The sequence below is a fragment of the Pistacia vera genome, unplaced genomic scaffold (genome assembly GCF_008641045.1).
Source record: "Pistacia vera cultivar Batoury unplaced genomic scaffold, PisVer_v2 Contig139, whole genome shotgun sequence".
NCBI classification, from domain to species: domain Eukaryota; kingdom Viridiplantae; phylum Streptophyta; class Magnoliopsida; order Sapindales; family Anacardiaceae; genus Pistacia; species Pistacia vera.
In genome coordinates this window covers 39,359-54,772 of record NW_022195455.1, presented here as the reverse complement: position 1 = coordinate 54,772, position 15,414 = coordinate 39,359, and the positions used below count along the sequence as shown (strand labels likewise).

At 37.7% G+C, this 15,414-nt stretch overlaps 2 protein-coding genes and 1 pseudogene across 2 annotated transcripts; all 3 read right to left on the bottom strand.

Moving 5' to 3' along the window:
- Positions 1–1,273: 1,273 nt before the first annotated feature.
- LOC116122971 (peroxidase 70-like) lies at positions 1,274–2,820 on the bottom strand. The gene is made up of 3 exons (XM_031408772.1): positions 2,571–2,820; positions 2,257–2,451; positions 1,274–1,969 (listed from the first exon to the last, which is right to left on the bottom strand). Exons 1-3 carry the CDS (start codon positions 2,781–2,783, stop codon positions 1,412–1,414), a joined length of 966 nt encoding a protein of 321 aa, XP_031264632.1. The 5' UTR covers positions 2,784–2,820; the 3' UTR covers positions 1,274–1,411.
- A 1,097-nt stretch (positions 2,821–3,917) lies between these two features.
- LOC116122972 (cationic peroxidase 1-like) lies at positions 3,918–5,208 on the bottom strand. Its single transcript, XM_031408773.1, has 3 exons — positions 4,962–5,208; positions 4,674–4,868; positions 3,918–4,469 (listed from the first exon to the last, which is right to left on the bottom strand). The coding sequence occupies exons 1-3, from the start codon at positions 5,172–5,174 to the stop codon at positions 3,918–3,920; spliced, it is 960 nt and encodes a 319-aa protein (XP_031264633.1). The 5' UTR covers positions 5,175–5,208.
- Positions 5,209–13,510: 8,302 nt separating this feature from the next.
- On the bottom strand, positions 13,511–15,128 carry LOC116122976 (annotated as a pseudogene).
- Between the last annotated feature and the right edge of the window lie 286 nt (positions 15,129–15,414).

Here is a 15,414-nt window from a genome sequence, read left to right as displayed (position 1 = left end):
GTGCAACTTTTAATGTTGCTGATTTATCTTTGTTTGATGTAGGTGATTCGAGGACAAATCCTTTCGAAGAGGAGGGGAATAATGGAGATCGAGGTGCTGACCAAGTTGATGTTCCCAAATATTCTCAAGATCCTTTGCAAGGAATTGGCGGTCCAATGACTAGGGCAAAGACAAAGAGGATGAAAGAGGCTTTGCAATGCTTGATCATGGAAGTGCAATACAAAGAGGCTGTACTAGAAGAATCTAAGACTAAATTCGAAGATTTCAAAGCTTCACCAAGGATGATCTATTATCTTTTTATCCAAGAGGTAGATTCAGAAGATCAAGTTGGATGCGAGGATTAATTTAGGACTTAATTTTTGTTTTTAATCTTGGGCTTTTTTTTTTTTAATTTTTTATGTTTTAATTATCATTAGATTCTTTAGTCTTTTATTTATTTAAGATTTATTTAGGCCCAATACGCTCTTACTTAAGCCCAACCCGTTTTTTTCAATTAGCTAGGGTTTTTTTTTTTAGGGTTTGCTGCTTATAAAAAGGGGCAGCCATGTTATTTTTGGGGTGCATATTATTATCAATTGAAGTTTACTTTCAGAAAGCTATTTGCTTGTCTTCTTGTGTTCTTGAATGAATGCTTGAATCTCGACTTATCAAAGGGAGTGATCAACCTTTGTGGTGTCTCAAAATTAGGGTTTTTAAGGACTTAGTTTCTTTAGGGTTCTAATTCGATCATCCTCAACACGTTCCTAGAAAACTAACTTGTTCCTATTCCATTGAGTTCGTGGGTTCCTAGGGTAATTCGCCTAGAGGGTCTACATCAGTCCCTAATTCAGACAATCCACTAGGCTACTCACAGTCAATCCTCGGGGTGGCACCATCCACGGTCTATCCTCGGGATGACCGAAAATTTATTAGCAAAAAGCTAAAAACTATTATTTAAGAGTTGTGAAAATTATGAGATTGAGTTGTAAGTATAATATTACCTCTTAGAAAATGGGTTTCTTTAGTCCATTAATGTGGTGGTAATAGCTTCACTCTCTCTTTGCAGACCAATTTCTTTGGCACAAAAGAGCTGTGAAAAATTGGGTCCGACTTTGATATTGGGCTAAAAATAATTGGTCAAGCCATGATGACCCAAAAAAGATGTTATTTGTTGAACTATAATGATCATTATGATTTAAAAGAGTAAATATTATTACACAAGATTTTAATTGATTAATAAAAAGAAAACAGAAAATCAAGTTTAGATACAATTAAACTGAGTACTTATTCTCACAATTCACGATGAGGCTATGAATATCTTCCGTGCACACTTATTACGGAACATACAGAAGCCTCTTATTTAACGACAAATTCTTTCCAAAGCAATTTCACTCGTTGAAAACAAAAACCGAAAACGACGAGTGCCAGTGCCTCAGTAGTAGCTGTTCACCTTCCTGCAGTTCTTACGAATTTGACCACGCTTTCCTGTCAACACTTTTATGTTCCCCATCTTAATCATAGATTTTACAAAATCAGCAGAGAAAGCCTTTGGGTTGTAGCTATAAGTCTTAACGAGGCCATCAGTTGAGCCATTACTGAAAAGTGCTTGATCAGATACAAAAAGCCCCTTCTCCTTTAACAAATTGGAGAAATATGAATTGTCGAAGCGTGCAGGAGTTGGGTCTATAGGAGCAAGTTTGCTGTCTCCTCCTTTACGTGGGCATGTCTTTCTTCGCTTTTTTGCGAAGTCAGAGTTAATGTTCGTTCCACTGTAAATTCTTTCTCTAAAGTTACGACAATGCGCGAAACCAAGAGTGTGACCACCAGAGAGCGCCACTAAATCTCTCTCTCCGAGGCCATGCTTTTTGAAGTTGTCAATTAGTGCAGGGAGGTCCATGAATGGCGATGGAATGTCACTGTTGGCTAAGGTCCTGTTTGCTGTGGTTGAGTCTCTCCTTCCTAATGGCACCTTCCATGTTGGCCCTCCAAGCTGCGAAATTTTTAATATAAAATTAGCTATATCATATATAATAACTTTGATCGATAATCACGAAGACTCTTGTCCCACAAATGAAAAGAAGATTCAATTGTTAATTAAAGCTAAGTTCATGCATATTATATATCCCATTTCCCACTACTCTCCAACTAATTTTTGGTAATTTTGCGTGTATCTTAAGATACATATTAGTCTTTTGCTGGATCAAAAAGCAAAATACCAAAAACAAGAAACGTTAAAAATGATACAAAGAGATAAGAGAAGGTTTACTAAGTACACACCGCAACGACAGAATCACGAGCTGCAACAGCCAAGATATCTGCACAAGAAACCACAGGGCGTCCACAAATTTTGTCAACCTTTTTTTTGATCTTGTCGATGACTTCGAATCCTCTGGCGGAATTTATGTTGGAAAATGCATTCTTCTCACTGTCGATGGTGGATGTAGCATCCAGAAGAACGGAAGCATCACAACCCTACGTTAAAATGACCAAGTACATGAGAATGCATGCAGAGTACCTTAATTATAAATCAAAAGTACATACATGAAATGAAAAAAAGTTAAAACAGTTAAAAGTTTTATTTTTTGTTGTACTTGGACGAAACAATCATGATTGTGTAGACGTAGTAAAGAAGCACCCATGCGGCGTTCTTTGGAAACAGCAGCTTCGACTATTCGTTTGATAGTTGGCAAAGCTTTGGGGCAAACTTTCTCATAGTAATAAGGAGACAGTGCTTTTGAAAAAGGTGCTGTTGCCAGAGCCAATATGAGAAAGACATGAACCTGGAATATGCTACGTGAAGCCATGGCTGAAAATTAGCTAGTAACTGTATCCTGTAACAAGTTTTTGGTCTATTGTGCTGTAGGTTGTGTTTTCCTTCCGCTTATTTATAGGAGAAATTTGAAGAGCTAGCGAAGTAATTAATTGATTAAGGGTTTATCAATTTGGACCTAGCCGAAATGACTTATTCTCAGAAGGTCACTTTTTACAGCTAACCGTGTAGCCCATTTTACAACTTTATGGACTTTTAAACGAGTTTGAGACCAAAAAAAAGAAGGTAATGAACATCATTGTGAGGGCTAAAACCACTACCTTCTCCACTTTAATATAGTTATTAGTATATTAGTATAAGAGCTAGTGAAAGCTTTAATTTTTATATATATATATATATAGACACACACACACAGAGTAAGTGCAAATAAAAAAAAAAATGTCATATATTTGATCCCAGCTGCATTATTGATTTATATATGTGTGTGTGTGTATATATGTGTGTGTGTGTGTATATATATATATATATTGGCTACTTTCACATTGCAAATTGTTCTAAAATTAAATATTGTTAAGAAAAAGGTTTGTTGAATATCAACAATTTGGGCTGAAATCTATGAAATAAAAACTAAGAATATGATGGGTCAGAGCTAGTATTATGCTTTTCTTTCAAGTTTCTTGAATCACGTTACCAATGAACCAGTCCATTAATTTCTTGCCTATCACTGTCGCCTATTGTTTTGCACCTGTTCGTTTTTACATTGAGTTGATTCGATCAACTCTGCTGAAATTTATATATTTTATGAAATACTTCTTATACTTGTTGAGTATAGTGACGAATGATGATCGACTAGATGGTGAATTGCTTTTTATATAAAAACTATTAACATTTAATGGGGAAAATCTAAATGATGTAATCTTATACTTCTATGTTTATAGTTTAACATTCTTTGAAATGTTTATTTAAAGCAAACAGACATCATTTAGAAATAACTGAGGTTAACATCAAATTTGTGTCCAACAATTTCGATTGGACTAAACTTCCAAATTCTGGAAGGACTGACAACAAACCTATTTCGGCAAAAATTAAATAGAATAAGCACTTTTTTTACACTTGCAAATGAAATAAACGAATTGTACACAGAAATACAAGAACGACAACAGCCACTCTAGTGATTCACCTTCCTGCAGTTCGAACGAATTTGACCCCGCTTCCCTGTCAACACTTTTATGTTCCCCATCTTAATCATAGAGTTGGCAAAATCAGCAGAGAAAGCTTTCGGGTTATAGCTATAAGTCTTTACGAGTTCATCAGTTGAGCCACCACTGAAAAGGGCTTGATCTGACTGAAGAAGCCCCTTCTTCTTTATCAAGTTGGAGAAATAGGCAGTATCAAAGCGTGCAAATGTTGGGTCCAGAGGAGAAAGTTTGGTGTCTCCTCCTGTACGTGGGCATGTCTTTCTTCGCTCTTTTGCGAAGTCAGAATCAATATTTGTTCCGTTGTAAATTCTCTCTTTAAAGAGACCACACTGTGACAAACCAAGAGTGTGGCCACCAGAGAGCGCCACTAAGTCTCTCTCGTTGAGGCCTTGGTTTTTGAAGTTTTTGATTAGAGCTGGAAGGTCCATGATTGGCGATGGAAGGTTGTCATTGGCTAAGTTCCTGCTAGCTGTGGTTGAGTCTCTTCTCCCCAGTTGTACCTTCCACGATGGTCCTCCTAGCTGCACATTTTCGATGTACAAATTAGCCATAGAAAATTGTTGATATATATAAAGAAAATTCCTTCTTATTTAAGTTTCATGCATTGGTTGGTGATTGCGTGTATATTCGGATACGTAATCGTCTAACACTTGACCAGAAAGGAAGATACCCAGGAAAAAAATAATAATAAAAGGTATGATAAAGAAGGATTACTAAGTACACACCGCAACAACAGAATCACGAGCTGCAACAGCCAAAATGTCTGCACAAGAAACAACTGGGCGTCCACAATTTTTGTCAACCTCTTTTTTAATCTGGTCGATGACTTCGAATCCTCTGGTGGAATTTAGGTTCGGACGTGCATTCTTTTCACTGTCGATGGTGGATGTAGCATCCAGGAGAAGAGATGCATCGCAACCCTGCATATTAACAATGACAAAGTATATGAGAATGGATAACACTTATAAAATCCAAATGAGAATGAGAAAAGAGTTAACAGTTTGGTATTTTACTTGAACGAAACAATCATGGAAGTGAAGACGTAGAAGAGAGCCACCCATGCGGCGTTCTTTGTAAACAGCAGCTTCCACTATTCGTTTGATAGTTGGCAAAGCTTTAGGACACACTTTCTCATAGTAATAAGGAGATAACACGGATGAGAAAGCTGTTGTTGCAAGAGCAAAGATGAGAAAAACCTGAAGCTGGAATATGCTACGTGAAGCCATTAATGCTAGTTATTATTAGCTTGTAACTCTTAATAAGTTTTGAGTCTTTTTTGGTATAGCTTTGTTTGCCCCCCTTCTTATTTATAGGGAGAAATTGAGAAGGCTGAAGTAATTAATTAAGGCTTTGTCAAATCTTTGACCTGGCCACGCAGCCAGCAATATATACTTCTCAGAAGCTGACGTTGTACACCTCCAAACGGCGTTACCGCGTAGCCAGCAGCCAAGAAATTTATAAGAAAACATATAATATATAATTTATGTAATACTATACTGAGATTGGATTCCAGAGAATGAAATCAATTAGCCAGTGCCTTATTTAATTAGTTTGATATAGTCAGTGATTTATTAGTATAACAATAGGCGCAGAATTAACTCAACGTTCTGCTATTTTTATTTAATTAATTACTTTGATATAATCAGTGATTTATTAGTATAACAATAGGTGCAAAATTAACTCAACGTTCTATTATTTTTATTTATTTAATTACTTTGATATAGTCAGTGATTTATTAGTATAACAATAGGTGCAAAATTTAACTCAACGCTCCAGTACTATTTTTATTTATTTGACCACTTGGAAGAAAAAATCAATAATATAAAGTCAAATGGTATTATTTGACTATAGAGAAATATATTGTGATCATGTGAATTCGATTTACTCATCATTGATACATTCAAAAGGTGAGTTACATGTATGTTCTAGTTTGTCAGAGCATTTATTAGAACTAATTTGATTTGATTATATCAACATTCTGCTCTGTATTAACATAAATAAGAATTAAAATTATGTTCTCCTTTCAAGTTTCTTCAGCACGTGGATTATTGAACCTGTCAATTTCTATGATGTTATTTGGTCGATACTTTTTGCAGCCATGACGTGTTCATATATATTATGTACATTGAGTTGATTCACTCAACTTTGGCGAATTTTATGCTCTATTTCCTATATACTTCCTCGTATATTTTGTGAAGCCGATCGATATTCAGTAGACGATGGGCTTGGCATAAATCTTGATATATCTTTCTGTTAGGATCTCATATTGAAAGGGAAAAAGGGTGAACATTTAGGTTATAAAGGGTTTGAGTACCATCCTTTGGTAAACCGATTTTTCAAAGAGAGTTCTACCCAAGCTCATGAAAGACTCATGGCCTAACCCAATTGTTTGAGTTGTTGGGGTGCGTTCCTATCAATTGGTATCAGAGCAATCCTACGCTTACATGGTAGGCTGACCTTGGGCCTGAGCTACTACCCTGAGAAAGGGCATGGAGGCCTGACGGAAAGGGGATCTGCGTAGTCACCCAAGGGGTAAAGAGGCCGACCTGGACGTCAAGATCCCCCATTGAAAGGGAAAAGGGCAGACATGTGGGTTATAAAGAGCTTGGGCACCCTTCGGGAAAATGGATCTACGTAGTCACCTGAGGGGTAAGGAGGCCAACGTGGACGTTAGGATCCCATATTGAAAGAGAAAGGGCAAACATGTGGGTTATAAAGAGTTTGGGCACCCTTCCTTTGCAAACTGGTTTTCCAAAAAGAGTTCTATCAAAGCTTATGAAAGACCCATGACCCACCCTAATTGTTTGAGTTGTTGGGTGGGTTCCTATCACTTTCATACAAGCATCTAAAAGCTTTCATAGTAATTAGTAATTTTCTCTAAAAAATAATTATAGGTTTTGACTAACCCATTGATACAAACGGGTTGAATTTTCTATTATTCCAGACATATTGTTTATGATAAAAAAACATTTTATATATTTGTTTTGAGTTGATTGAACATTAATTACTTGGAATAATTATTTAAAAAACGTCATCTTAATTGGTTTAGTAAATAAGACGGTTCTTATCAGAATTTGGATAATAATCTTTTATTAATAGGAGTTGTTGTATGTGATTTTTCCACCAAGCTTGGAGCATCGCGAGGATATAGTTCGATCCAGAACTAGTTCGACTCCACTGATTGTTTGACTCAGCATAAACTCGTCGAGTTATAGCTCGACCCAGCATAAGCTAGTCGCGAACAATTCGAGTGATCGTTCAACCAATTCCCAGATATCTCAGGAATGATCAGATTGACAATAATCTTTGCGCAATCACTGCTCCCAATCGCGAGAATATCGGAGTTACATTTCAATTTAATTGTAATACTTTTATTTTTGCTATTTCCTTTGTACAAACTCTGTATATAAATCCCCTCAAACGATGAGGAAAGCGTTCCTAGAATTACTATTGTAAGCTCTCATAGCAAATACAAAGAACAATGAACGTAGGCTGAAGAGTTCATCTCGCCGAACTACTTTAAAATCCTTTTTGCCATTTACTTTACTGCATTTATTGCTAATTATCCGTAATCATGCACACACTAGTTCCAATCCCGCCAAGGTCCATCATGTTAAATGATGAATTGTTTTCAAATTCAAAAACTAACTAGTGTTGGTTTTGTAACTGCAGTTAGTTAGTCATCGTTAAAGGAATCTGTATAAAAGGCAACATGCTTTCTGTTTTCATTAAGTGAAAAGATTAATAAAATCTTTCTCTTCACAACAAAGCTTTATTTCTTTATGGTATCAGAGCTATGGAAAATTTCCCCGCAGATTCTCGGCAACCAAACAATACTTTTGTTCCAGAAAAACCTCACACACCTTCTAAGTAAGAAGATGAGACCAATGCGCCTCCTTCTCAGTTCACCTCTGGTTCCACTTCCACTATCGTTACTGTTGTCGCCACGTCTTTGTCTCTAACAACCTTACCACCGATTACGATCAAGCTTCATCAAAAGAACTATGTGTACTGGCGATCACAAGTATTGTCCGCCGTTCGAGCGTTTGATTTGGAACATTTTTTGACCGGATCTAGATCTCCACCACCGGAAGTCATAACCTCTGGAACTGCGTCCAAGACCTTTAGTTATGTAAATCCTACTTTTGCTACCTGGTGTCGTCTTGATCAGTTGATTGTTAATTGGCTTCTTGCTTCTATTTCTGAAAATATGATGCGGCATGTGGTGAAGTGTGTTAATGGATTTGAGATCTGGTCCAACTTAGATAAACTGAACTCAAGCCAAATCTCAGATCATGCATCAACGTCATTTGCTTCAGACTACTACAAAAGGCTCAATGCTTGTTCGTGACTATACCCAGAAAATGAAAGATGCTGCTGATATACTTTCTGCTTCAGGAAAGGAACAAAGCTCTCTGATTCTGAACTTATTCTCTACATTCTCAATGGTCTTGGCCTTGAGTTTGATGCTGTTGTGGTAAATTTAACCTCTCTCACTTCTCGGTGTGAATCCTTTACCGTAGAAGAAGCTCAATTTGAACTTCAAGCCTATGAGAATAGGCTTGCTCGTCAAACTTCAGCCTACTCTATTGATCTTCAAAGCTCAAATGTTCCTTCGTCAGCTCTTTATGCAGCAACAAACCAGTCTTCTTCTAATGGTTTTTCGCAACAGTTTGCTCCTCAAAATCCGGGTCATCAAGCTGTAGCTAATAATGGTAGAGGTTGGGGCAAAAATGGCTTTGGTCGTGGCAAACCTATTTGCCAGCTATGTGGTAAAACTGGCCATGTTATAATGCAGTGTTATCATCGATTCGATGTAAGTTTCCAAGGTCCCTAACCTGTTCAAACTAATTTGCCACCACCGTCATTTCAATCATCTTTCTCAGCTGCTCCATGAAATGGTCCTCAGGCTTTTGTTTCTCCCTCAATGGCTACTCCCTTTTCTGCATCACCACTAGTTTATCCAACTTCTCAACTGTATCAACAACCTTATCAGCAAAATTCTTTACAGTACTCTCACACTTATCAGCCAGCACCACAGTCTTATCAACCACCCTCTTCATCATGTCACCAAGTGCCTAATCCCTCCACTGCTTTTCATGCTACAACAGCTATTGTTGCTGATAATTCCTGGTACTTAGATAGTGGTGCCTCTGATCATATTACTTTTGATGTGCAACAACTTTCAACTCATGGCACTTACCCAGGATCTGAAAAGTTAGTTGTAGGTAATGGTAATTTACTTGATATTGTTGGTATTGGTTCAGGTTCTTTATCTTGCACATACTCTGGTTCTGTCTTAGCCTTACGAAGAGTATTAATTGTTCTGCAATTGTTCTGCAAGGATATCTTAAAGATGGATTGTATTTCCTGGATCTTCCTGGAATCCTGTCTCATAAAGCTCTCATCTCAGCTCCGTTGTTCACATCACAGACTTCAGCTCCACCGTTGTTGACACAGGCTTCCACTTTGCTGCTTCATCCTGCAGTTCATCTTGTATATCAGCCTCATTCTTCTCATAATACATGGAGTTCGTCTGCTTCTAATCATGATGATACTATTGCTGTTGCTTGTGTATCTCTCTCGCATTTACATGGTAATAAGATTGGTGATTTGTGGCATCAAAGATTGGGCCATCCTCATTTGGCTTTTCTTCATAAAGTTGTATCTTAGTTTGATAAACCAGTTACTGTATCTACTTCATTTTGTGCCTCTTGTCGTTTTGGTAAACAATGTCAAACTAATTTTCCCAACTCAATTCGCAAGAGTATGCAACCTTTAGAACTTGTACATTCAGATGTCTGGGGACCAGCCCCAATTGCTTCTGTTGAAGGTTATAAATACTATGTTCATTTTGTGGATGATTATAGTAATTTTACTTGGATCTATCCTTTAAAGGCTAAGTCTGAGACAAAATTGGCTTTTATGGAATTTCATGTTATGGCTGAACGTCAATTTGGTACATCTTTGAAGTGTTTGCGAACAGATTCTGGTGGCGAGTATTAAGCTCTTTTTTCTTACTTAAAACAACATGGTATTCTTTTTCAGTTGTCCTGTCCATATACGTATCAATAGAATGGTAAGGCAGAGAGAAAGCATCGGCATTTGGTTGAAATTGGCTTAACATTACTGGCTCAAGCTTCTATGTTGCTTAAATACTGGTGGAATGCTTTTCAGACTTTAGTTTTTTTGATCAACCGTCTGCCTATTGTTACCTTAAATCACGTGTCTCCTTTTGAAGTTCTGTTTCACCAAAAACCAAACTACTCCTTTTTGAAAGTTTTTGGATGTGCTTACTACCCCTATCTTCGTCCATACAATTGTCATAAGTTTGATTTTCATACTTCTTGCTGTGTTTTTATTGGCTACAGCCTCTTTCATAAGGGATATAAGTGTCTTCACTCTTTTGGCAGGGTCTATATTGTCAAGAGTGTTTCCTTTAATGAACACTATTTTCTTTTTTCTGATTATTTTCCTAATCTCAGTCCTACATTAAATATAGTTTCCTCTTCTGCTGAACCGTGTTTTTCACCTGTCTCTTTTTGGCCTATTGTCACTTCTTTCCCATATACAAAGGCCTCTACACCTACTATTTCTACTCCTTCCCATACGTCAGCTACAAAGAGTCTTGTGTCTTCACCTTTATCCATTACACCTACTCCCTCACATGCATCACTAAATGAGTCTCCTTCTGTCTCATCTACTTTACCACCATCAAATAATCTGCCCCCACGTACTTCTCCTCCTTTAGAAGTTCCTTTTTACATTGAATTAAATATTCCTCCTCCTGCTGTCCAAAGACTTCATGCCATGAAAACACGATCACAAACAGCTCGTTGTTCCTCCTCTGGCGGCAGCTCTATTTACTTCCACTTGTATAAATCCTCATGAGTCATCTTCAGTTGCTGAAGCTCTTGCTTCTCCTCACTGGTTTGCTGCTATGACAGTTGAATTTGACGCACTCCAGAGTAATCAGACTTGGACTTTAGTTCCACGTTCTCCTGATATGCATATTGTTTCAAATAAATGGGTGTTCAAAGTTAAATACAACGTAGATGGTCCAGTTCAAAGGTGCAAGGCTCATCTTGTTGCAAAAGGATTTCAACAGCAACCTGGTCTTGATTTTACTGAAACTTTCAGCCTTGTTGTGAAACCTGTTACTGTGTGTGTGATTCTCACCTTGGCTGTAACTCATCACTAGGATATCCAACAACTTGATGTCAATAACGCCTTTCTTAATGGCAATTTGTAGGAAGTCGTTTATATGCATCAGCCGGCTGGTTTTGTTGATCCATATCATCCTGGTTATGTTTGCAAATTATCCAAGGGCTTATATGGCTTTAAACAGGCCCCTCGTGCCTGGTTTGATAAACTCAAATTTGCCTTACTCGAATGGGGTTTTCAGAATGCATTCTCTGACACTAGTCTGTTCTATTTCTCAGATTCTGCTCATGTTATCTATTTGTTGATCTACGTGGATGATATCTTGGTCACTGGTGATGATCCTCAGCTTATTTCGCAGCTTATCTCACAACTTATCTCAGATTTGAATGGTAAGTTTTCCCTCAAAACTCTTGGTTCTTTTAGTTATTTTTTGGGTATTGAGGCTTACCGTGATGAGTCAGGTCTTTATCTGACTCAAGCCAAATACATTAAGTATTTAGTTTGCAAAACTAACCTTTCTGAAGCTCATGATTACCTTACACCTATGGTTTCTCATTGTAAGCTGGCTTTGAATGATAGTGAATTATTTAGTGAGCCTTCTTTGTATCGTAGTACCATTGGTTCTCTTCAGTACCTCACCATTACTAGGTCTGATATTGCCTTCATTGTCAACAAGTTGAGCCAGTATTTATAGGCCCCTACGGTTCAGCACTGGTAAGCTTGTAAACGTCTCCTTCGTTACCTTAAAGGTTCTCTTCACTTTGGCTTACATCTGTAGGCTGTTATTCCTCTTATGATTGAAGGGTATTTAGATGCCGACTGGGCTAGTAACCTTGATGATCGTCACTCCACTAGCGGTTATTGTATTTACCTTGGTGGCAATCTAGTTCAATGGAGCTCTAAAAAGCAACATGTTGTTGCTCGTTCCTCTGCTGAATCTGAATATCGCTCTCTTGCTCAAGCGGCCACTGAAGTTATTTGGCTGCAGCAGTTGTTTCAGGAGCTTGGTGTTACATTAATGCATTCCACACCAGTTCTCTGGTTGATAATATGAGCGCTGCCTTACTTGCTTCTAATCCTGTTCAACATGCTCGCACCAAACATATTGAGATTGACCTTCACTTTATTTGCGAAAAGATTGCGTCAAAAGCCTTAGCAGTTCAGTATATTTCTTCTGATCATCAACTTGCTGATATTTTTACTAAGCCGCTGCCTATTACTCAGTTTAATATTTTTCGGGCTAAACTCATCAAAGCTTCTCCTTTGTTTCGCTTGAGGGAGGATGTTGACTAGTTGAAGTTGCATTATTTTTTTTCTTTTTTAATAATGTTGAGTAAATTCTGCTGCATTTTTCTGGACTGCTACTGCAGTATCCTTCTGGAAGATGTTTGCTGGTTTGCACTACTGCATGTTTCTGGATGTTTGTTGTTTGCACTACTGCTGTTTTTCTGGACTGCTACTACAGTCTCCTTCTGGAAGATGTTTGCTAGGTTGCACTACTGTTTTTTTTCTGGACTGATACAGCTGTATTCTTCTAGAATATGTGTGTAGTTTTGCATTATTGTTTGCTGTTGCACTTTTAGGATTTCTTTCTGCCGTTGCATCTGTTCTCTTGAAGCTGTGTTCTGTATGAAGCTTCTGCTCTACGGGGTTCTACTGCATCAGTTCTATTTTACTCTGTTAAGCAAGCTAAAACAAGGTTTTGCCTAGCTTGAGGGAGGATGCTAAATGATGAATTGCTTTCAAATTAAAAAACTAACTAGAGTTGGTTTTGTAACTGCAGTTAGTTAGTCATAGTTAAAGGAATCTGTATGAAAGGCAACATGCTTTCTGTTTTCATTAAGTGAAAAGATTAATAAAATCTTTCTCTTCACAACAAAGCTTTATTTCTTTACATCAGATCGCTCTAGTTGGTGCAGATTTCTGTATCAACAAGAGTGAAGGTATGAAAGTTGTGGAGGAATAAACTATAGCCATATATATATTCCTACCTAAGACAAATCTTAATACTATCAAAAGTGCATTGATGAATACTAATAGGATTCCGTCGCTGCGTGCTGATTGCTAATTTAGACATAATCAATTTTATTTGATTGTCGGACATAATTGACATTATTACACATTGTGGATAAACTTAGTATTAGGAATTTCCGAACGCATATTCCTTAATCTTAACTTTCAAATTCGTACAAACAATTTTTATATCAACACATGATGATTGAACTTGTAAATTTGCGTATCTAGATAAAAGAATTACAGGCTTCGTAGAAGCTACACCCGGAAGGAACAAAGAACAAGCCTTTTATTGAACAAGACATTGTTTCTCAAAGAATCTTACTCAATTTTTTAACAAATTAAACAAATTTAAATGAAAACAAAAATGCAAAACAACTGCTTATTAGTTCAGCTTCCTGCAGTTTGAACGAATTTGACCCTGATTCCCGGTCAACACTTTTATGTTGCCCATTTTAATCATAGAGTTTGCAAAATCAGCAGAGAAAACGTCTAAATTGTGGCTGTAAGTCTTCACGAGTTCATCAGTTGAGCCACCACTGAGAAGAGCTTGGTCCGATTCAAGAAGCCCCTTCTCCTCCAAGAAGTTTGAGAAGTACCCGGTGTCGAAGCGTGCAGGTGTTGGGTCTAATGGAGAAAGGTTGCCGTCTCCTCCTGTACGTGGGCAATTCTCTTAGAGATCTTCTACAAAGTCATCGTCGATGTTTTTTTCGTCGTGAATTCTGGCTCTAAAGAAACGACATTGTGCGAAACCAAGAGTGTGACCACCAGAGAGCGCCACTAAGTCTCTTTCATCTAGGCCTTGATTTTTGAAGATTTTGATTAGTTCAGTGAGATCCATGGTTGGCGATGGGAGGTCATTGTCGGCTAAGGTCCGGCTAGCTGTGGTTGAGTCTCTTCTCCCAAGTGGTACGTTCCATGCTGACCCTCCGAGCTGCGGTTTTTAACATAAAATTAGACATAAGAAGAAAAGCAGCAAATTTTCTGCATTTCTCAATTTAATCTCTAATTGATTTTGATTGGTGAATTCTTTGTATCTTTGATGGAGATCGTTAAAATTTGAGTTGGGCCTAACTCCTCACCCAAAAGGTCTTATTGAGTGGGAGGATTGTCCACTCTTATAAACCCATTAGCTTGAGTGTGCTTAGTCGATATGGGATCTCCAACACTCCCCTTCACGGTCAAGCCCATATGGTCCACTTGCCTATGAAAGGAGATAGTCTGGCAGCCCACTGCTGGTCAATCACTCAACTCAAATGGGACTGGCTCTGATACCATGTTAGAATTTGAGTTGGGCCTAACTCCTCACCCAAAAGGCCTTATTGAGTGGGAGAATTGTCCACTCTTATAAATCCATTAGTTTGAGCTTGCCTAGTCGATATGGGATCTCCAAGAGAGATGAGCATAGGAAAAAAAAAAAAAAAAACCCGAAACAAAAATGTTAAATAGGATAGAGCTGGGTTGCTATATACACACCGCAACAACAGAATCACGAGCTGCAACAGCCAAAATGTCTGCACAAGAAACCACAGGACGTCCACAAATCTTGTCGACTTCGTTCTTAATCTGGTCAATGACTTCAAATCCTCGGGCCGAATTGTTATTCGGGTTTGCATTCTTCTCACTGTCGATGGTGGATGTAGAATCTAGAAGATTTGAGGCATCACAGCCCTACATACATTACAAAGATAAACTACATTAGAATGCATGCAACGAAACTTAATCATAAATCAGAAGATTAAATTCATGGAATGAAAGATAAAAATTTAACAGTTTAGAGTTGTACTTGAACGAAACAATCATGAAAGTGTAGACGTAGTAAAGAAGCACCCATGCGGCGTTCTCTGTGAACAGCAGCTTCCACTACTCGTTTGATGGTTGGCAAAGCTTGGGGACACAACTGCTCATAGTAAGAAGGAGACAATTAATGTTGCTGAGAAAACTGTGGTTGCAAGAGCCAAGATGAGAAAGAAACGAAGCTGGAATGTGCTAGGTGAAACCATTAATTGCTAGCAGTAGTATTAGAAACTCTTACAAGTTTTGAGTATTTTGTGGTGTAGTTTTGCTTGCCTTTCGACTTATTTATAGGGAGAAATTGAAAGAGATAGAGAAGTTATTAGCTTGGTCAATCTTGGACCTGGCCAACTAAAGTTACTTCTCAGAAGCTCAAGTTTTACAGCTTAACTAAAACAATGTCATCTAGGGAAGATATCTATTTCGGTTTACAAAGGTTTTGAATTTGTCCCATTTAAGTAAACGTGTAATCTAAAAAAGTCAATTAAATTTAAG